This window comes from Lytechinus variegatus, chromosome 10 (genome assembly GCF_018143015.1).
Source record: "Lytechinus variegatus isolate NC3 chromosome 10, Lvar_3.0, whole genome shotgun sequence".
In the NCBI taxonomy this organism is placed as follows: Eukaryota; Metazoa; Echinodermata; class Echinoidea; order Temnopleuroida; family Toxopneustidae; genus Lytechinus; species Lytechinus variegatus.
Window position 1 is genome coordinate 34502427 of NC_054749.1, and position 24294 is coordinate 34526720.

At 36.2% G+C, this 24294-nt stretch overlaps 1 protein-coding gene across 1 annotated transcript; it reads right to left on the bottom strand.

Moving 5' to 3' along the window:
- Window positions 1-1840: 1840 nt before the first annotated feature.
- On the bottom strand, window positions 1841-24179 carry LOC121423274 (ubiquitin carboxyl-terminal hydrolase 36-like). The gene is made up of 17 exons (XM_041618603.1): window positions 24073-24179; window positions 20623-20758; window positions 19973-20123; window positions 19233-19463; window positions 18589-18699; window positions 17830-17932; window positions 17296-17363; window positions 16199-16269; window positions 15259-15341; window positions 14594-14671; window positions 13746-13839; window positions 12641-12865; window positions 9205-11311; window positions 8612-8779; window positions 5770-5876; window positions 3490-3594; window positions 1841-2930 (listed from the first exon to the last, which is right to left on the bottom strand). The coding sequence occupies exons 2-17, from the start codon at window positions 20749-20751 to the stop codon at window positions 2853-2855; spliced, it is 3909 nt and encodes a 1302-aa protein (XP_041474537.1). The 5' UTR covers window positions 20752-20758; window positions 24073-24179; the 3' UTR covers window positions 1841-2852.
- Window positions 24180-24294: the final 115 nt, after the last annotated feature.

Here is a 24294-nt window from a genome sequence, read left to right on the forward strand (position 1 = left end):
ATGGATTTCTCAGTATACAAACAATGCCACTTGCTTTATTCATCATAAAGTTAACTGGACTTATGAGTGGACATTGATATGTCTAAGTAAAATATTTATCCCAGATGATTTCTTTTATACTATTTTAATACAATGCATCCCCCCACCTGTACCTCTGACATAAGGCTGAATTAAATCTAAAATTGATTACAATTAAAATGCATAGAACTAGGAAGCTCATTTCATGTTATAACTTTTATAAAGGTTTCTTTAGTCTTGCTTCAATGGTTTAGAATACACAATCTATTATGTAAGTGATTTTCAGCCCATTCCAAGTTTGCATGCTGTACTGCTGTATGATCTGTGCTGTCTAGCATATCAACCCCCTTTGATCACCAAGAATCAGACAAGGAATTTCCCTGATCTGACCAGGGAAATCACCATTATCTATTAAAGATAAATGCCAGTTGGGGTAATGATATCAAAATGAGTTCGTACAGAATCCAATGAAATGACCACCAAAGTGTCTGTTTGTGTAAATAAAAAATATGTGCCAAAGGATTCTGGAAGAAATTGTGCAATTGCTGAGAAATTAGCAAATAAGCACAGGATTCGGGTTAAGTGTCAGGCTGACATTCAAAGGAATAATAATACACTGTTCCATGTGCGCTTATCTGTCTTGTTGAACTTCAGTGTGAACATTTTTCAGCATAGATTTCAAGTTTTCACAAAGTTCAGTTTATGTAACTGTCCCAGATCTAGATTCTCAATGATATACTGATATTAAGCCTGGTTTCAAAGACTTTCTCGTGAAATCAGTGTTTACTGCAACTACTTTCATTTATCTTTAAACCAGGCTGATCAATTCGCAACATTGAGTATGTTCAGAAGGGCAATATGTGTTACACCAGTGCTTGGCAGTCTATTCCAAGTTCCAGAATTGTTTTTATTACTTTTTGTTAAAATAACCAAAGTCAAGTTAATACCTATATGAATAAAAAGTCAACTTCCACTGGATATCAAAATAGGAGAGTATCATGCTAGAGACAGTGCAGATACTCATCAGTGCTGCAAACTTGGAATTGGCTGAATTTCCGCATACATTTGTAATTCCGAAGCTTCATTATTCTGAAGATTCGGATATTCCGAAGGTTCGTTATTCCGAAGGTTGGTATTTCCGAAGGTTCGTACTTCCGAAGGTTCGTTAATCCGAAAACGAAATGAGGTTCATAATTTTGAGGGTTCATTAGTCCGAAAACGTAATGATTAACAAACCTTATTTCGTTTTCCGACTAACGAACCTTCGGAACAACGGACCTTATTTTGTTTTCGGATTAACAAAACTTTGGAACAACGAACCTTATTTCGTTTTCGGACTAAAGAACCTTATTTCGTTTTCGGATTATTGAACCTTCAGAATAACGAACATTCGGAATAACGCCAGAAATGTTCGGATTAACAAACATCGAGGTATAGGCAATTTACGTGTTTCGGAATCAAAGAACCTTCAGAATTACGAAGTGTAACCAAATCCACCACTGTTACATGAGAGAATGCATATTCAAAACAGCAGAGGCCACACTAATGAAATTTTCATCAAAGTTAAAAAATGAAATAAGCTTCCTTTTTTTGTACATTTGAGAGCAACACCACGTTTTGGAATGAATTCGGCTTTATGTTCAAAGGACATTTTTTTGTGGGAACGCACTGAACATCACCTGCTGCAACAGATACTGTAACTGTAAAAGCCGGGGTAATAATAACAGGGCCCGCTGGGAGAACAGTTTTCGGAACTGAAGTGGCTAGCCTGGGTAAATATGCCGCTATTATTATTATTATTATTATTATTATTATTACTGTTACAGAGTCATCTATCGCGAGGATCACAGGAAATCAAGTGAAAACTTTACAAAATAGATGAGAACTTCTACAACAAGTGTACAAAAATGACAAATTTTCCAAAGACTACAGCTTTACATTAGGGGATTTGCAAAGTTCAGGTAAAAAACAGACTCTACAGTCAATCCATGTGTATGACATTTGATTGTGAACTACTGCAGAATTCTTGCATGACCAAGGCCGACGTACAAATTACCATATTTCCAGTCAGATGTGATAGAACCCTTTAAACCGTCTCTCAAAACTCACTTATTTCGGCAGATGTGTAGTGATTCACAATATTGGATGAGCCTGCGCCTATGAATGTTTGTAACAGATATATGGCGCAATATGATATACCACGGTATGTGGATTATCATCATCTTTCTATGTCCTATGGCTTTACGACATCAGGGGAAATACTGGTAGTGGGTGTCAGTTGAAGGCCATATACATCAATCTGCATTCAGATTGATATACATAGCTTTTTGTCCATCCTCCAACCACATGGGAACAAATCTCATGACAGATACAGAGTCCCAAAAATGCCTCCAACGAGAATCTCACGAAAAGATGACTGCAAAGTCAGCTAAATTTGGAGGATTGTTTTAATATACTTCAGTTACTCTCATGTTATAATTTCCATCTCTCCAGAGATATGAGAAACATGAAACTGTAACAACATGGTCAATGGGCTTCCTCTGTAGGCATCCAACACATTTTCTTAAAATTGCGGTTGTTGTCCCGATGTGAACGGCACTGTCAGTAGTTCCATCTCGTCAGAATGCGAAGACCTTGCATCCTGTTCACATCGACTGCAACATCGAGAAGTGAATGATCCACAGAGCATGAAGCGGGTTTACCATACACACAGTCCATGTGAGTTTCACTTCCCTGGATGTAAAAGTTTAGTGCTGATTTCATCACTTACAAGATAATGCGCTCGGTGAATATCAAAAGGTAAGAAATGGCTGAGGACGATCACGATGAGGTCATCACCTCATTCTTCGGTTGCCAGCATGCCAGCTTTGTGATTTTTTCATATGATGAAACTGGTTGAATCCTCCGCGGTGCTGAATGAAGTAATCAAAATAAAGTATCATTTTAAAATCATCAGCATATTTATCACGTTTGATCCCAATATATTTAACAACTACTTGCTACTGATGCTATAACTACCACCAACACTATTAACCCTCCTTCTCCTCTGTCTTTCTTCTTCTTCCAATAGTAATTACTACTGCCACTCTTCTACTTTTTATAACAAATACTATTCAATCAAGATTTTATCACCATTGCACCTTCATCACCTTTATAAAATAAATCGCTCATGAAACATGCAATCCCAAAGACTTGCCATGACCAAATCACTTTCATACACCATCAAGAGTATAAACAAATACAGTTTAACCTGTCTATAGGGACCATTCATGGCCATAGGGACACTAAAGAAGGGGTCACTATGAGCAGGTGCTCTGTACTTACACGTTCCTGAGTTCAATATACATTTCAAAGAGATAAATAATTCAAGGGATCCCCAACTTGTGGTCTATATAATCAGGTAGTCACTGAAGGAAATTTGACAGTATCTCAAAGATTGGGAGTACTATTCTTCGATCATTTCATACTCACCCCATGAAAGTTGCCTTTATTACGATGATTCTGTACGTGCTGAAAGGCATTGTGATGTCCAGAGAACTGATCTTGTGGATGAAAAGGTTTTCTCATCTTCTTCACCTAATTTGAAAGGCAAATAATTTAAGAGTGTTAAAGAAAGCTATTTTTTTTTAAATCTGATTTACTTATTTCACATCCAATTTTGATAAAATTTTCAGCTTAATGCTTTTTATTTTAATGCTTTTTTTTATCCATCACTTGAATAAACCTCTTGTTGGAATGGACTTGGCCTTTAATATAATTTGCTAAAATAGAGCATCATTTTATTCCAATGACTTATATAAACTTAGCTACTCAAACTGCATATTTCAGTAGCTTTTAATGGTAGCATGTAAGTTGCAAATCAAGTCACAATTTTCCCTCCATAGGAAGAAAAATATGCAGGGGGAAGATAATGCACCAAGAAAATACCCTAAACTTTTCACGAGAGCTAGAAAGGCCCAAATGAACTTTGATTAATTTTAAAAGTTCTTGATACAACTAATGAATAAGTTTCTTATTTATATACTCTACCAAAATGAGGTTACCTGAGGCCACTGTATTACTTCAAGGTATGACGGCAGATCAGTTACTACTATTACACAATGCATTAAATGCAAATGATATTATAAATCATCAATAAAGATTGATTTATCATTGAAATCGGTCAAATGTGTTTTAGAATCTTTGCATCAAAGTGCTTAAAAAAAGTTGAGAAGGAAATTCAGATCAGGAACTAATCCAATGTCCTCAGTAATGAACAAAGTTCTAGGACAGGTATTAGTTTTCATCATGTCTGAAAAATAACAATAGTTAAAGGTCAAGTCCACCCAAGAAAAATGTTGATTTGAATAAATAGAGAAAAATCAAACTAGCATAACGCTGAAAATTTCATCAAAATCAGATTTCAAATAAGAAAGTTATGACATTTTGAGGTTTTGCTTATTTTTCACAAAATAGTGATATGCACATTTCAGTGAAATGCAAATAAAAAGTTGGTGATGTCCTTCACTCACAATTTATTTTGTTGTTAATTGTTTGAATTATACAATATTTCATTTTTTACGCATTTGACAATAAGGACAAACTTGACTGAACCATATTGTATCAAACAATGCTAATTCCACATGTTCAGGGAGGAATGATAGTTGTTTCACTTGAAAATGGGGAGAAAATTAGAATATTTCATACAATGGAATACAAAAAAAAATAGTGAGTGGATGACGTCATCAGTATCCTCATTTGCATACCGACCAGGAACTGTTTTGTAAAATTAAGCAAAACTTTAAATGTCATAACTTTCTTATTTCACATCCGATTTTGATGAAATTTTCAGTACTATGCTCCTTTGATTTTTCTCTATTTATTCAAATCAAATTTTGATTGGGTGGACTTGTCCTTTAACAAACGTAAAGGCCTTAATTACACTCATAGCATTGCATTTGATCAATAACAATCATATCTAGAAGTTATGGGAATGACTATAATAAGAGTTAAAATCTCTATTATTACGTAAATAGTAGTTAATCATTACCACCCCCCCCCCGATACATTTCATTGCACAACCCTATTCATGGAAGAGACTCATTGAAACCAACATCTATGAAGATATAGCTACGAAAAAGCATCTACACTGTACTCCAGTAAATAAAAATAGGCATTTATATAGCGCCATCTATCTAGAAATATTCTATTCCGAGGCGCATTGTTATTATCATTATTACCCCGGCTTTAGCTCGAGCTGCCTTTCAGCGTTCATGCATTCAAGGAATTAATCCTGCCGGGTACCCATTCACCTCACCTGGGTCGAGTGCAGCACAATGTACAGATATTCACGACAGCTCACTCTTTCATTGTCTCCTGCTTTTCGGCAATGCTAAATGAATAGACCTAGAGGTCAAAGTAATCGTTTTGAGTCAAAGCAACCTCAATTTAGACAAGTTTAAATTGTGTTAAACTGTGGTTGTTACCATTTATCTTTATACACATCATCCTCCGTCAACTGATGCTGTCCCTAAATCCATCAGTTAACAAAAGTATGTCCATGTGACCCCCCCCCCCCCTTTTTTTTGAGGAACCTTCCTAATATGATTTGCCTGTTTTTTCTAGTTCATACTAAAAAAAAAGATGTTATGCCTTCAAACTGTCATGGCTTGAGGAGTTCATGAAGTGGTGCAAGAATGGTAGAAATGGGGGTTGAATACACAAAACGCTTGATTATTCTACGGCATTGTCCTAAACTTTGATTCTTCTTACCTTCCCTCTATCATAGTCTTCATTCCATGTATTTCTCCGTTTCATGTTGGCATGGTCCCTTGCAACCTCCTCGTCGATAGCACTCCGTCCACCGTCCCAGTTTGGTACTGCAAGAAGAAATAAATTAAAAGGGTTAGATCAGTATATAGTGTACGCTCAAAGAAAACAGACATAATTGGGTGTTAACCCTATCCAGTCCCGAGGGGGGGGCTCTATTTAGCCCCCACCTCCATTTAAATTGGCCGTTTATGTTTTACAGCGAAAATTATGATTTCATGCATTAATTAGCATAATTCACATACAATAAATGAATTTGAATAATTTTGGTACAATTAATTATCAAATTTTTGTTACTTTCTCTACAATTGTACATTTTCTACCAATGAGCACATATTTTTTCATTTATACTTAAAATACTTGGATGGTAATTTGTTTATATTCTGTTCAACTATTTTGCGAAACATATTTATAATCCTCAATACTAAACTTCACATTAACATTACACCCCCCCCCCCCCCTTTATCAAAAGGACATGATTTTTTTTTTACCTAAAATGTTTCAGTCAAAATTTTGTGAATTCTTACACTTATTCTACTCATTTCTGTGTAAAATCACAATTGATCAAAATGTTTTGTAAGTTTTGCAATGAAATGCTTCAAAAAAATGAGATGCAATTTCAGATCAGGAACTAATCCAAAGTCCTCATTAATGAACAAAGTTCTAGGACAGGTATTAGATTTCATCATGTCTGAATAAATAGTTAAAAGACCTAAACACCTCAATGAAATTGCTGCATCGGATCAAAGACATTCACATCAAGTCAACTTACTTAGAACATTATATTTAATCAAGCACAAAATTATGAGAGTGACTATGATTAAAGTTACATGTTCTGTCATGCATAAGCGAGTGCACAATGAAATCAAAACTGTAATTTTTCACAAGTCACAAAGTCACAAGAGTAACTTTTCAAACTTATTGCCTGGCAAATATCAAAAGCTGTGGCTGTTCATATCAAATCAACTATCTCAACCGTATTTTGCATGATGGATGAGATTTTAGGGAAATTTCAAATTTTCAGCCCTTCCAAGTTTTTATCCCAATTATTGAACAAGTGGAATGCCTCTGGCCGTCTCACCTGAATCACGCGGTTCAATATAGCAGCAGTGCTGACTTTGAATACTACTCTAACTCGCACAAGATGTTCAGTGATACATGGTTACTCTTATGTCCACTTTTTATGAACTAGACCAATAAACTTACAGAGATATGGTTATTCAACAAAAAACCCCAACATGGCCAAAGTTCATTGACCTTACATGACCTTTGACCTTGATCATGTGACCTGAAACTAGAACAGGATGTTCAATGATACTCTTATGTACAAGTTTCATGAATCAGATCCATAAACTTTCAAAGTTATGATGGTAATCAAACAGATACACCCAATTCGGCCAAAGTTCATTGACCTTTGACCTTGGTCATGTGACCTGAAACGCGCACAGGATGTTCAGTGATACTTGATTACTCTAATGTCCAAGTTTAATGGACTAGACCAATAAACTTTCAAAGTTATGATGGTAATTCAACAGATACCCCCGATTCGGCCACAGTTCATTGACCCTAAATGACCTTTGACCTTAATCATGAGACCTGAAACTTGCACAAAATTTTCAGTGATGCTTGATTACTATTATGTCCAAGTTTCATGAATCAGATCCATAAACTTTCAAAGTTATGATGGGAATTCAACAGATATCCCCAATTCGGCCAAAGTTCATTGACCCTAAATGACCTTTGACCTTAGTCATGTGACGTGAAACTCATGCAGGATGTTCAGTGATACTTGATTAACCTTATGTCCAAGTTTCATGAACTAGGTCCATATATTTTCTAAGTTATGATGACATTTCAAAAACTTAACCTCAGGTTAAGATTTCGATGTTGATTCCTCCAACATGGTCTAAGTTCATTGACCCTAAATGACCTTTGACCTTGGTCATGTGACATGAAACTCTAATAGGATGTTCAGTAATACATGTACTTGATTAACCTTATGACCAAGTTTTATTAACTAGGTCCATATACTTTCTAAGTTATGACGTCATTTCAAAAACTTAACCTCAGGTTAAGATTTGATGTTGACACTGCCGCCGCTGCCGTCGCCATCGGAAAAGCGGCGCCTATAGTCTCACTTTGCTTCGCAGGTGAGACAAAAAACGTTAAAATAGAGATTGCTACCAAAAACTGTTTTCACTTGTGAAAAAAAATATATACATCATAATGCCATGGTTGAAGAATATGAGAAATGCCTTAAAAGATCTTGGCTTAAAATCTTCCATTAAGACATACTTTTATCCTCTATAATTAATTTCCCCCTTTTATCTTAAATATTGTAGTAATTATTACAAATGTTAAATTATTATTCATGCATTGTACGCGCTATGGTACTTTTTTTCAGCGCCTCTAAATATTATTATTTATTATTAATAACTTTGAGATCGAATTTCAACAGTTTATATTCAAGTCCATCATAGACTTGTGCATGAATTTACAAACAGATCTTTGGAAGGGCCTCCTCCTTGAATGTTTTATATCAATTCTGGGTTCGATTCCCAGCCATGGCGAAATCTCCTTCAGCAAGAAACTGATCCATGGTGTGCTGCACTCAACCCAGGTGAGGTAAATGGGTACCGGTAGGAAGTAATTCCTTAAAAAGATGTGTGCGCTATGAATGCCTAGCTTAGCCGGGTAATATAGGAGCGGCCTTGAGCACCTAACAAGGTGGATATGTGCGCAATATAAATACCCTATATTATTTATTATTATCAATCCCTCTCACCTGATGGACCATATCCTTTATGAGAGGACTTGTTGAGGAAGTCCATCACGTCTCCTTGTTGGTGTCTCCTTGTTCCATCCCAAGAATGGCTCATCTTGTGAGGACCGTCTCCACCCGGTCGCCGTGGAAACCCATCTTGGATGTGATGATCCCAGTTTTGGTAGTGGCCTGGAGTGGTAGAAAATGGTTCAGAACCAATTACAATTAACAAAATAAAGAATGTTATTACATTTTTTAGGTTTATATTCCATATAAAGTGGCCTTTTAGATAAAGGTAAGAAATTGTGAAAAAATACTGGTATTATTTCTGATATTTTCTGTGCTTTGTTACTATATTTATTTCTTTCTATTTTTTCAAGACTGTAAAACTTGGATTATTTTCAAAATCATCTTGCATTGCCATCCAGAAGTCTCTGGGATTATTCATGATAATGACACAACAAATATCAATGAAGTTTTTAAAGACAATAATGAAAAAAAGATGTAATAATCCTCAAATAAATCATTTGACTGTAATGGGGTGTGGTACCTACTAATCTCATGCATTACAATATGATTTATATTTTTTCTGCCAAATGATCTTTATATCTCACCTTCTTGTCTGAATCTCCTTTGGTCCTGCTTCCCATATCCATCATCATAGCCATTCATCATCTTCTTCCTCTTGTTTCCAAGAGGTGCTCCATACCAGTGATTCCTGGGGTCATGCCCATGCTGCGGAGGGTGTGGCCTGTCCTCATAATACCCCTGGTCACTAGGATACGACCGTTTCCTCCATGGTATATGGTTGTGAGGTCCAACAGGGGAATCTTCATCGTAATCGCTATCCGGAGGTGAGCAGAATCTCTCTTGAAAGTGTTGCGGAGGGGGTCGGAAGCGCTGATGCGGCTGACCCACAGGGGTCTGCTGTCCGTTCTTCCTCTTGAAAGTGGCATGGCTGCTGTGATCGCTGTCCGAATCGCTGCGATACTCCCCGCTCTTCCCCGCCCCACGGTACTTCCGGAATGCATCACTCTCCGGTAACTTCTCGCTCTTTCCGACATCGACTCCTTTCTCATTGGCATCCTTGCTCTCATTCTTTCCATTCGATTCACTGGTTGCTGGTTGATCTGCATCACTAGCAAACTTCTTCTTCTTCTTTTTCTTTTTCTTTTTAGGCATGACCTCTGACTCTGATTTGTTTTTTGTGATCTCCTGCTCACTTTCACTATCATCACTTGAGCTAGTATTGTTCTTCTTGATATGTGTGCCGTTCTTTTTATCATTAGTGTTTTGTGCATCCACCCCATGTTTTGTGCTACTAGGCTCCTGATGGACAAATGATTTCCCATTTGGTTTTTCCCTCTCCTTCGTAATATCAGAACCAACTTGCACGTCTGTCCCATTTTCAGACACGATCGGCTTAGTCCTATCTTGGTTCGCATGTTTGCCATTCATCTGCTTAGTAACAATGCCTAGTTTTTCTCTCTTGCTCACAAATGATTTTTCCTCCTTGGGGGAAAATGGAGTCCTATTTTTTGTACCATTCCCTAAAGTCACTTCTTTCTTTATCTTGCATGGTGTCTTTGTGGGTGAGCTTGTCCTTCTGTCTTCCCCATTGTCGGGTCTGACTTTACTCAAACCATTGCGAGAGGGGGAAGGCTTCACACTCCAGCCAACATGAGAGGCCTCTTTCTTAATTGTTTCTTCAACTTTTGGCTTATCCTTTTTATCATTGACCGCCCACTCACTGGTTGAATTTGAGGATTGATTGCTATGATTGCTGCTATCCGATGTGACCGATGGTGACACCTGTTGATCACCATCTGTCACCCTCCATGGTGTTGTGCTCATGATCCGCTGTGCATTACCATTGGTGGTGATAGTCAATTTGAGGGGCGAGTCTGTCTTACGAATGGCAGTCAAGTTTGTACTGTTTGCAAGAGCAGACCTCTTATCTCTTTCTAATGCAGCTGCATCAGGGGGTTTCATCTCTGAATCCCCTTTGATGTCTTTACTACTGTTACTAGATGAGGCACCAATATCCTTTACTGTTCCCTTGCTCAGACGCTCTACAACAGCATCATAGTTTGTATCAGAGTCACTGGATGAACTGGAGTCATCGTCATTGTCATATGGCACTAGAGATGAGTGTTTGTTGACCTTTGGCACAGTCACTACCTTCTTCGTTGACTCTGACGATTTCTCTTCTTCTTTTTTCTTCATTGTTCCAGGAGGTTTTAGTTTCTTTGTTTGGGCATCTCCATTATTCTTCACCCTCAATGGTGATTTCCCAGACACACTTGATGAATCACTCCGATGAACACCTGAAACAACACCTTTGTCCTGAGGAACGTTGCTTTTTATCTCCCCACCAACGCTACCCTGTCCATGCTTCAAACTCTGAAGAGTACTTGCGACACCTTTGCTTTTGATCACAAAGGATAACTTGTCTCTCTTTCCAGGTGGAGCGATTGTCTGAGGCAAGTTGTGCTTGGCTGTAGGGGTGAACGTCTGCGGCTTCTTCTCTGGTTCCCTGATGATCTTTGGCTTCGGTGTGAGTGGTGCGTGCGTCGTTGGCGTAGTCGGCCTGGGAGGAGTAGGCTTGGGCCTGGCGATGGGTGTGCCAATGGAGCCTTGATGGGGGTTTGAAGCCTTTTGGATGATACTCGGAGAGGTGGCTGTCTTTGGCATTTGTTTGTTGGTCTGCTGTGACTGCACCTAAGAACAATGGATTAACAATCATATTCTCCAGTAGTCAAGTTATTCGTTTTGTCCCTGATGAAAGGGCATTTTCATTCTAGATTTACATAGTACCATAGGGAGTTTCCTTATCACAAGTAAAAACTTGATGCTTCATATCTTTCTTCTACTATTTCAGATCAGGAACTAATCCAATGTCTTCACTAGTAAATATGTCTCAATGAAACAAATTTTCTAAGACAAGTTTAGCTGTCATCACATCTGATTTACTTTGAGAACATCATTTATTTCCAATGAATAATGAACAGCCAATATTTCATGTCCTTTCATCATCCCAAGGTGGATTGGTGAATCAATCTATACAAACTGTGATGATTTTACATTTGAGGGAATTTATTTCTCACAAACACTAAGTCATACTTTTGTGCATCTGACTGGAGTGTTGCACAAAGCATACGTAGGAAGTCATTCAGTGATGCTCAAAAGTTAGTGAACCCTCCAGAAAAACATATTCAAAGTGTTCAAGTTTTTCCATGTTTTAGATATTTAATTGTGAAGTCAGGTGACACAATATTACATTCATATCTCTGTATTCTCTGAATATTGTGATGTAGTTGTCTAAATTAAGCACTCAGCATGAAGGCGTGCATTTTGTGGTGGGTTTCACTCACTTTTGAGTACAACTGTATGGCATACAAAGGCCCACACTAGTTTTAAGATGTTTAGTTGGTATTACAAACACAAGATTAATTGTTTTACATTTTTATTTCAAAGACTGACATCCATAGAAATGTAAAAGTATTATGTAAAATAATTTTATTCTTTATTGTTTTTTTATGTTATGAAATAATGGTTCATTTTTAATCTCTGGAATAAAAATGAAAGAAAGAAAAAAAAAGAGAAATTTAGAATTTTGATTACAATATGACACATAATTTCCAACAAAATAAAATGAATTCCATTCCCCAAAGGGTGGTAAAATACTTCAAAAATTAAAATATCACTCTCTTTCACATTATTTTTTTTTATCCGTTGTGTTCATATCTGTATAAATCTGAATGCCAATCCTGTATGCCCAACATCAAAGAAAACAAATAGTTGTTGAACGATCAATAATGTGATTGAAAACATTTTTGTAAACCCCACATTCAGTGTTGGACCTCGGTGAGGCAATCTCAATTCATGCTGTCAAAAAACAGTGACGACATAGGTATCAGTAATATGACTGCTACCATTTTTTGTAAGCCCACATTCGATGTTATAGCTAGGATATGCAGCTAGATTCATTCTCTCAACACCAGTCTTGAAGTCACCCATTCTAACATTGATGGTTTATGGCTTTTTTACCTGGTTGTTCCCATTGACACTGGGTTTGGATGGTTTCTTGATGTAGAAGAGAACATAGGCATTCTGGTTGAGAACCCTGTTCAGACTGCACTGACTGACATAGGAGTCGTTCATACAGTACCATGACTGGTTGGGGGCGCGTACGTAGCAGTAGTAATGACCAGAGTTACAGGAGCCACCTTCGTGCTTGAGGACAGCATAGAGCTGAAACCCAACAGTAGGACCCTGAATAGAGAATCAAATGAGGAGTTTAATCACGTATTCTCATTAAATGCATAATTTACAGCAGAGTTAGACTACCTGAAAATGTGACAAAGGATTCCCAGGTGTAGACATAAGTAGTGAATGTGGTCTGATGATGAATTCATCAATAAATTCTGATGATGAATTCATCAATAAATTCATGAGCAAATGGGTTAGATGAATGTTTGTTGTCAGGCCATATGAAGAAAACTTCTGACAACTTGAATAGAGTTATGAAAATATAATATCACTAATAGTAGTCAGATCTTGTATTAGCGAATAACTCATTATAAATAACGTCTCTATGCGCTTCCAAAGGACATAGATATTATTACTCTGGCTGTAGCTCAAGCAGCTAGCTTCTAGCGCTTGGCATTTCAAGGAATAAATTCCTGCCAGGTACCCATTCACTTCACCTGGGTTGAGTGCAGCACAATGTGGATAGATTTCTTGCTGAAGGAAACTACGCCATGGCCGGGATTTAAACCCACGAGCCTCTGTTTCAAAGTCCGCAGACTAATCCACTGGGCCACAACGTTCATTGAATATAACAGGATCATCCAACTGATAAATCACAATGATCTGTGTCATAGTAACAGAGAAATGATTGGGCAGGTTTGGTCAGTCAGAAGGAGAATATAATGGTAGCTTTTTGTTTCACAAATGAAAGCAAAGATATTGAATCAATTGAAGAATGGTTTACAGATCAGGAACTAATCCAAAGTCCTCAAAATTGAACAAAGTTCTAGGACAGGTATTAGATTTCATCACATCTGAAAAAACGTATCACCCAAGATAACTCATGCCCGAGTCCAAATCATAACTAAACTGTAGCCATATTTTAATAGCATGATGTACTTACTTTATTTTCGCTCATGTATGGACGCAGGTTGAGGTATTCTGAGAAGCTGACTTCCTTGTTGATCTTACCCATGCTGAAACGGTTGAATTCAAACCTGCAAGAAGTGTTTCAAATTAAAAATGGAGGAAGGGGTTAGGTTTCCCAGAACAGATTGTAAAAAAAAAAAAAAAAAAGCATTTTGAGTTCAACTCATTATATCTAGCACCAAATATGGCTTTAACATTTTTTGCAAATATGACCAGATCAGGAACTAATCCAAAGTCCTCATTAATGAACAAAGTTCTCGGACAGGAATTAGACTTCATCACTTCTGAATCAGTAAATCGACTGTGATAAATTTACTTCACTGCACACTGTAAGAAACCTGTAGCTATGTGAAGATGATAATCTGATCAAGTGTAATGGGAAGTACTACTTAAACTATGAATTAATGCAAAATCAGGATGAGTTTTATCAAAAACCTAAGCCCTATTGTGGAATCACATTCCAATTCAAAAAATTTGACAAGCGAAAAAAAAAACTCTCCAAGTTCGTCAGGGGGAGGGGGGGGGGCAAAATAGGAATTCAAGCTCATCAGGGGGGGGCAAAATAAGTATTCAAGCTTGTCAGGGGGGCAGGGATGTGTCTTTTGTATGGGTTGTGACTCGTGAGGGGGTGCAGACTGCCCCCTCTGGCCCCCCCCCCCCGTAGGTACGCTAGTGCTTCATGATGTTAAAGAACATTTCTCCTACACTGTATCATCTTTACTACTGAACTCCTTCCTTCGAATAGACTAAATGCATATCTCCCATGGTACCAGTGGGCTACAAGGTAAGATAAGAAATGATTCCTCAGAATAGTTTGACTACCTCTTGAGGCAAAGCGTGAGTATATTGGGGCATCGATGTATCGTGAACCTCTTCTGTGCTGGTACTTTCCTGTTACACCTGAGGAGAATGAATTTGGTACAGATGAAAGTATGACTTATCATCATGATATTGATAAAATATACTGCTATGATGCAGATCAATTCATTACCCAAAAAGACACAATAAGTGGTTTCAAGTTTGGTGTTAGAACTGGTGCTGTTGACAGATGCAAAATTCAGATTACCTTCCAACACCTAATCTGAGTTTACAAATAATGATCGAAATGACATTGATAGCTCACCTCCTGTAGTGACATTCATCCCAGGACAATCTTCAAATCTAGTGATGTGCTGATGCAAAAATTGGCTTAGAACCAGCACCAATTGTCAAGATCAGACTTGAAACCATGCATTGCATTCGGCTTTCATCAGAAAGATTATGATTTGCTAATACAAGATTTTTTTTCTAAAGAGAACTAGATATAATTGTCCCAAGGAGTTAGCAATATGATTTCCCACCAAAAGAGTGCAACATTTGGCCTGAAAATGACACTGAGGTCATTCTTCAACATTTGATTTCCAGGTGTTGGCAGTTCATTGTGGGGCATTGTGGAGGGAGGAAATTGATATAAGAATACCCAGTCAAATCAATCAAAATACTCTTACCTTTTGCATTGATAGGCATTGTCACCATCTAGGATTTCAGGTTGTATGAGTCTCATCAAGGCTTTGGGAACAGATGGAGCATGCTGAGAAAACAAAATGATGACAGAGATTGAATGGTTTGGTGTGACTCACTGCTATGAAAACATGTGGTCGATCAACTAACTAGGGGAAGGGGATCAAATTCACCCCCCCCCCCCACTATAGTTGATCAGTATTTCAGGGATAGTCTCATTGAAAATTTCCTCAACAGTGTGCATATTCACAAATACAAATTGAAAATAAAATTGATTAAAAAAAGAAAACCCAAATAATATACCATATTTTTTTCAAAATGCATCTCAATAGAAATCATGAAGCGTTAAAAACAGTGAAAACAAAATGTGTGTAACCCCTCCCCCCCCAAAAAAAAGAAATAAATGAAATAAAATAAAAATCCCTGCCTCTCCACCTCCTCTGAACAATTAGGCATGTTAAGTGTCAAAATATTCATAATCTCACCAAGTTAAAAAAAACATAGGAGACTGCTTAATTGTATTGCAAAAGAGCCTTAAAACATAACATTTAGCATGAAAAGAAATGAGAAAAAGAACCGCTGAACAGACAATATATTTTATATCCAGTTAAAGTCAGATCAGCCTCAGCTTTCATGGGGAGTAGATTATTTCCTGACCCCAGACTTTGTGAAAAACATTGAAAATGCATGTAACAGAGTATCTTCAGGGGACAGCATACCCGGAGTACCATCAATATATTCTCTGGCTATATTTGTTAAGCCTCAGGTAAATGCCAGACTAGAAAAAAGCAAGATAATGACTTTACCATAAGGCAATTTCCAGTTGCATTATATAATGTCTGCAGGTCATAAATCTTGTTCTACTCTGGGTGATTTATGACCAAATGGTATCAAATTCTCCATGAAAATAGACAGCCTTTAACTCACCTTGATATCCAGACTAATGTCTAAGAAGGGATCAAAGGTGTCTGATTTACACTGACACGCTGCACACGTCACTGGAAGAAATGGAAAAAGAATGGATATAAAGTGGATAAAAAATGAAAAATTGTACTTGAATACTGCTAGGCAATTCCTTGAAATATATATATCACTGCAAAAATCGAATAATTATTTAGTTTTATACACTAAAATAATGATATCCTCCACTCATAACATGATTAAAATAAAGTGATCATACAATTTATATTATGATATATCCACTACAGAGATTTCAAGGTGCTAATTGTCATTAATTAGACCCTGGATTTTGCAATGATTGCCTATCGCAAATGAGAAAAGCAAAAGTTAAGAAAACAGGCTGTCTGAAGTATATGGGGGGGGTGATTATTCCCCAATACTTTGCTTACGAGAAGACATTCTGAGAGAGTAGGAGCGGGGTTTTGTGCTTTTTAATTCATATCTAATATATGGATTTTCTTACTACTTGGTGATAGTGTTTTTCATCCCCCTTTTGTCTTTTTTTTTTACAAATAAAAGGTTTACATTTAGTGAAGAATTTCAGTTTACACACAGTTTTTTTTACACTTCATATACATGTACATCAGATCAGGAACTAATCCAAAGTCCTCACTAATGAATTTGTCTCAAAGAAACAAGTTCTAAGACAAGTCTTTAGCTCTCATCACATCTGATTCTACATGTTTTCCATGAAACAAATTTACTTCTCATAGGAAATTGGCAACAATGATAACTACCTGTAAATGAAATTAATACCTTAAAATTTTTACAAGTCTACATTTTAAGCATTTGAATCCATTATATTACTGAATTACATTATTGTCTTGGGTGCACAAAATTTTGCAGAGGTTTCCAGTTAATCCATACTGTATTTTGTCTGCATAAGCTTTAAAACTAGTTACTTGGACAACTATATTTGTTGCAGATTTAACACATGATATCAAAGTGATGTCTACAAAGTACAAACACCTTTAATGTGTACTAGCATAAACTATTTTGTCACCACAGCGACATCAATGAAGAAATTTACAATAAACAAAATGGATTTAATGTGTCATACTTACCTCTGCTTCGGTAGTAGCCTCCGAATATCTGATGAACTGGACTGGTTTCTTTACTATACCTATCCAACCTGTCAAATAAAAATAAAGAGTCCTATTTATTAAGGAGGTCGCTTATCAGATCTAATTAAGATGAATGATATATGAAAAAGAGGGCATGTACTTTAAGTTCCTTGCAAGAAGTTTCCATCATATAATAAATACACTTTAAATGAATTTAGGACTGAATAAAATGACCACAGCCATACAAAACTACTCTCAAATACCATATAATGCTAGAAAATAATGACAAAAGCTGAAAGCAGAAAATTGATGACAAAAGCCTGAAAATCATCTAGAATTAGTCATTTTGTAAACAAAAATGTATGTTTTAGGCTGAAAATAATCTTGTAAATGTGGCATCAATGTGATAAACTTTTCAAATCTTAACGTAATAATATCTGTCCATGAAAAATAGATATGAATTCAGCACTTTGTCTGAATTTGTTCCCATTACCAGTGACTCTAATGAAATGAGAAGTTACATGTGGCACTTACTTATCATAACCACTCAGACAGGACTTCTGCATGGCTTCTATAACATAACGTAAGAACTCGTGTGCATCTTCTTGCCTTCCTATATGCATGTGCTTGGCTATACCTGAAGAAAACAATCACATTACAATCATATATCAATGTCATATTCAGAAAAACTCTACTGTCATAATCTAAGCATTGTTTCCAAATTCAATTATGGTGGACTCAATATAGAGAATTTGTTTGACTGTTTTTACCTTTAAAATTATCAAACACCCTTACTGTCCTTTCCAGATTCAGAATTTTAATTCAACTTTAATAATACATAAATTTTCATTTATATTGTAAACAAGTAAATTTAGACATTTCAAATTCTTCATATTTGCCCAATCGCATTGATAGCTTTCATATTACATCTTGTGCAATGCTTTTACTTGTTTACTTTTTCATGCACAAGCCCCCTCGTGTAAATTAACAAAAAACAAAAATTGAATAAATTGTACTACAATATTAAGCAAAGCTTCAGAAATATTTTCTTTTCCAAATTATGTGATGTGTCCTTAGGTCTAATAGTTTCAATGGTTGGTTGTTTGGGGGTAAGTTATTTCCAATACCACAGATCAGGAACTAATCCAAAGTCCTCACTAATGAATTTGTCTCAAAAGAAGCAAATTCTAGACAATGTTTCGTTGTCATCACATCTGATTAAATACTTTCTCTGCTCTCTACTGCTCAGAGGAAAAGATCACACTCAAGCCGAGTCACAGAGAAAAGACTTACTTTTGAGCTTATGGATCATGTTCATTGGTCTAATAGCTTGGTTTGGATGCTGAAAGGCACGTTGGATATGGGTGTACAGATCACATAAGATGCAGAAGCCATATGCTCGACCTGAGTTAAAAAAGAAAATTGTGAAGAATGTTAGTGATGCCATGATTTAGTCTTTTTAGAACTCTCTGTGGTATCAAATTATAATAAAATCCAAGACAAAAACAAAAGGGGAACCAAAAGATGGCATTCTGTGACTTCTTGTAAGCACAAAGATTTTTGTAAAGATTTCAAAAGTATTAATCAATTTCTCTAAAAATAATTGATGATGACTTATCCCCTTATCCATTGCCACACTGACTTGAATTTAAAAAACACAGTCTAACCCTTACAGTCAATCTTTTGGACCCATATTACTAGGGTTGGAAGTTTTCTAACCATCCCAATTTAGAGCTTAGCTATTGATTATACTTTCACACAAAAAAATGCAACATACATCAACCGAATTATCCAACCTGTACTAGCAATATCTCTTTAACCAATACAATCATTTAAAACAAGAGATTTATCAAACAGTAATACAAAAAGAGATAATATAACTCTTCATTCCCTATTTCTCGGGTCGCGGGAAGAAAAGTAATGAAATTTCCACTTACACTCCTGCTTGTGTTGATGGCTAAGCAGGTAGTTGGCTAGAGGTGCTGTATAGGTTAGACACTGCAGAGTAGAGTTGAGAAAGCAAGTATTGCCCATGTTAATGAGCCCACTGCCGACCCGGTAGCACTTCTGCCAGTCCAATCGCACCCGATCCGGACGGCAAAGCACCTGTTTCGGAGGCGGTATGCCATCAGACCTGTTGGGGCTCTCTTCCTGAAGGCTCATCTTGCCTGCAAGTAATGTAACGTAACATGAATGATTTACTGTGCCATCACTCCCATGCAAAAATGTTATTATGATCGCCCCTACATTTTCATGTAATTTAACATTATAAATAAATAATTCACCATCATTTTGGCATAAAAATGCCCTTGGCACATTTTCATTTTACATGATGTACTGAGGACATATTGATATTTGCATTTGATATCAGTATATGAATTGCAGGAACAGGTAAATGTAAATAGAAGATGGTTATTTGCTTTAAACAAATTTAAACCAAATTCTGAGTAATAAATTTAGTGAGACATTTGGTTGTCTATTTATCATTATCAAGTTCAAAATTCTAAAATGATTTTCATTTTTCACAGACCACTCATAACATAAACTATTATGTACTCAACTGTTTTCCATTCAAATTATTTTTTAAAAGTTAGACATTCTTCTTAAAGTTATGAGAATGGAGTGAAAGAAATGTAGACCCTGTACAAGCCACCCAATCCATTCCTTCAAAACAAACCTTTGTGTGAATATCCTTGAGACTTCTTAGAGCCTTCACTCTGTGAGTTAGACTTTGCTGGATTCAATGGGACATATTTCCCCCGTAGATTCTGGAGACGAAATGAAATGTCTTTCTGTGCTGGCTGGAAATCTACATTCTTCAAGAGTACCTGCAATTAATGTAGAATACAAAATAGGTCAATCGCCAAGAGCACAATAAATGGTGGAGAACCATCTAAAATCAACAAAGTCGTATGTCATATCTTTTTTTTTGGTAAAACCAAATAAAATTAAAATATCATACAGAAAATAAAATGCATACACATCACTAACACTTTTAGTACATAATGAAGATAATGATCACATAATGTTTATATTTCTATCATTCTATGAACAGGTTTAATAAAGAGAGCATGTGTCTTATAACTGGGCAATGGTATAGAAAAACAAGTAACAATATAAATCTATGCAAAAATGGACTTGATTTTGACCTGAAAGCCATATTGGGGTATAATTGGTAGAAAGAAAGCAAAAGAAAAATAAAACCCATTAATTCTTTATGTAGAGCTCTACTACGTTTCACTGCTGTTTTGTATAATGCAAATAATTCTCATGATTGTGATCTATCTACTTATTTCTACAATAAAAACTTGATACCGAGATGCTCACCTGTTTTGAAGAGGACACCAGGTGTTTGTCCAAATCAATGTCATAAGCCTTTGTCCCACTCCTTTCTCGATCACCCGACTTGGCCTTAGACTTGAAAAGGTCTCGCCGCAGAGTGTCGTCTATCGTCATTCTAACCCTAGGAAACAAAGGCACCAGCATACAATTTCACTGATTTTTTCATATTTCTAACGCTTAGATTTCCAGCACAAAAGAGCTTGTTGTCCTCCCTCTGAATTTTAGCAAACTAACTTTAGCTAAAGATGCTATCTCTTCCCAGATTAACTCTCCAGTATCTAATAAATTGATCATCTGATCCCCCCCCCCCACATTTGGAATTGGGAAAAGCTCCATTTCGCCTTTGATCTTCATGTCATCCTTCAAACTCTCGATCAAATTTCATCTTCACTTTAGTTTCCGTACAGACTGAAGTTAGGCAGGTTTGGCTGGGTTAGGTCGGTTACGGCAACCAAACTTTTTAGTTTTGCCTAAGCATTCCTAACAGTAACAAAATCTTTTATTCAGATACATGTAGAATTCTCTGTTAGATTTGGTTTTAATAATAGAGTTGCACCACGTGCTTGGTGGCCAGTGACGCTTCAGCTTGAAAATACAAGGGAGTACCAAACATCAATAATTTCTGTAGAATCTGTGCACAATCAGTTATGATATATATTGCATATATCATGCATCATTTCTATAGATTTTGTGTGAGCAACAAGGATAGATTGCCATTATAACATTATATCTGTAAGTGATGCATTGGCTTGAAAATGTGAACAATTCTATTAACTTCTATTTCTATTATTATAATAATAATCCATTCTTATATAGCACCTAACAAAATTTTTCTAAGCGCTTTACATCTCAAAAACATAACTACTTAACTTAATAAACTAAACTCTCTTATTAACTTAACTACCTTACATAACTAAACATCCAACGTTATACCTTACATATCTAAAATACTAACTTATCTACAGACATATTAACTGTAAAAATCATACTATTTACGGAAGAGATATGTCTTAAGTGCTGCTTTAAAGGAACTTAGAGAAGAATGGTATCTTAAGCTAAGATCAAAGTCAATTGTAATCTGCATATATATTTTTATCTAGGAGCTGCTGATCACTGAAAGTTGATGCAGTGTGCATCATTTTGTGTTCAATTAGTTGCATGGGTGTGGGCCCTACGTGGTTCAGTTGTAAATATCAATAACTGTGACATTTTTTTAAAGAATGACCCTGAGTTCAAGCATGATGCCACGGTCACTGCAATTTGTGGCTTGCATAATGCCTGCAGTGCAGTGCAATTCAGTGGCTCTCACACACATGGATTTAAAAACACAGGAATTGTACAGAATCAAAGTTAATTTTATCAATATCAAAATAATTTTTGTAATAAAAATTAGGTAAATAGATCTACAACAAGATTTATTTATGATACTGATTATTAACAATGTCATTGGTGGGTAATTTAATGTTCTATCTATAACTAAACAGAAAGTTTGACAAAAAACATTGTAAAAAAGTTAAGCATTTTAATTTTTATAATTTAATTCTGTATGTTCACGTTACTATAAAATAAAATAATTACCCTTTTCCCTCTGCTATTTAATCTTTCACTATCTATTCTGTCAGAATTTGGTCTTTATTATTGTGATATATTTCATTTTGTATATCATTGATGTCTTTGTGAACGGTATATCATTTCTTTGTCATTCTCTTCTTCCTCCTGGAAGACTTCCTCTCCTTCTCCTCCTCCTCCTCCTTCTCCCCCCCTCCTCCCCCCCCCCCCCTCCTCCCATTTTTATATGATCCCTTTATATTTTATTAATTGATGCTTCTGTTTATGTCAACATAATTGTGGATATTATATTTGTTGGACACTGCTTTTAATGGTTATTATTATATATTAGGTTCTACACAGCTCCAATGGAAATCAGTCTTTGAACAGTGGTGTAGTGTAACTTTGGTTTTTTAACTATGTCTAAATAAAATCAATCTTATTTTAGACTTTATTTACCATGACAATGTCTCTTTTATTAAATTTGGGCAGGTTGTGAGGTACTACAGTCTAGACTACAGCACTGACTCCGTATGTCCAATTCTGTCCCTGCACCTATTTTTAAAAATTTTAGCCTGGCTTGGCAGAAGAGGCGCAGGTAAAAAAATTGGGATCGTCCCAGTTTACAGAGACTGTCTCAAGTTTTCAAAGATTCCTCCACACAAGAAATCTAGGAAAGTTCATTCACCTGTCAAGTGCCGGCATCAATTAAGTGAGCTAACTTAGTCAATGTAAACATATCAAGTTTCATAACAAGATTATTGGAGGACGGCAAGTCATGAAAAAAAGGAGGTGAACTGGGGGGAATTAAGTGCACTCTCGATCCCCGAAATTGCCGTCTATGTCCGGCAAGGGTAAGTAAAAAAAAAAACTGTCCCCAGGCATAAACAAGGTCAAGGACAGTCTCAATTTCTGATCAAGACATGATTTGTCTTAGAGGACTTGTTTGTGAGGATATTGTTTTCTGGGAAATTCCAATTTTTGGACCAGCACCTCGACTCCAGTCATCACATCAGGTAGGATGGGGGGTCGGGTGTCCGGACACTTTATTTTTTTAAGCCTTCTTTTTTGTCTTTGGATTACACTAAAAATGTGAATTAAATGAAAGTAATCATCTTTTATATTGGTCTCTATAATATTTCCTAACATTTTGTACTACAAATTTATGAAACTTCGCTTGTAAATTTTTCCAAATGATTTTCTAAAAATGATCGTCTGGACACACAACAACTGGGTATACGGAAATAAAGGACTTCTCCTGTGCACTGTGTAGGTTTTCTGATCTTTACTTCCGTTAATTGACGATTATCACAGTTTAAACTTGTGAAACTTTACATGCATTGAGAAATGGAGGTTTTAAATCTTTCCCCCATCAAAATTATCCAACAGATGTTTAAACATATTTCCATTGATTTAGCTTCCACTACTTCTTCATGGCTCATGCTCGTAATAATTAAAATTGGCTTCTTTTTCAACTTCTACCTCCTCTGTATTAGTTTTCTGCTAAGTGTGCTATGCTTATCGTATGCCAGTTTGTCATTGCCACAGCCAGCTCACACTGCATGCTCACTGTGCCCCAAGAAGTGTGCAAGTGGTCTTGCCTTGGCCCTTGGCTTGGCAGCGGCATAATGCATACAGCATGCACTCGTTGTCACACTCACATTGCATTGCACTGTGTACATTGACGCATGTGCACAAATCACACTGCGTGCATATTCAATGGCAAAATGCACTGTCCACGACTGACGTTCGCCACCATCATCATGTTACATGTAAAACCATAAATAGTTCTTTATCTGATTGAATAGCAGTCTCATTTTCCTTGAAAAAATCAATATATTCATTATTTCATAATAATCAGAAAGTTTAATAATGATATTTACTTACCAAAATAGTCAATGATACACAGGGTTTATTCACAATCAGTCCCACATATTCAACCGTATCACATCCTTCGCGGAAGCCATGAATCTAGAATAACTTGAATTTACATTTTCTTTTCAAATAAATTATTGTAAGGTAATTTTCAAAGATGTAATACTCATATAAAAATATTTTTTATTGTATTTTATTTATGTATAGTTGTAATTTGGGAAACGAATATTTTTT

Excerpts from the sequence above, each read along its gene's own strand:
- LOC121423274 (XM_041618603.1), bottom strand. The coding sequence starts at position 20,751 with ATGACGATAGACGACACTCTGCGGCGAGACCTTTTCAAGTCTAAGGCC. Across the intron at positions 15,342-16,198 it reads ACATTAGTCTGGATATCAAG|CATGCTCCATCTGTTCCCAA; the intron begins GTGAGTTAAAGG and ends TTGTTTTCTCAG. Across the intron at positions 14,672-15,258 it reads AATGCCTATCAATGCAAAAG|GTGTAACAGGAAAGTACCAG; the intron begins GTAAGAGTATTT and ends CATTCTCCTCAG.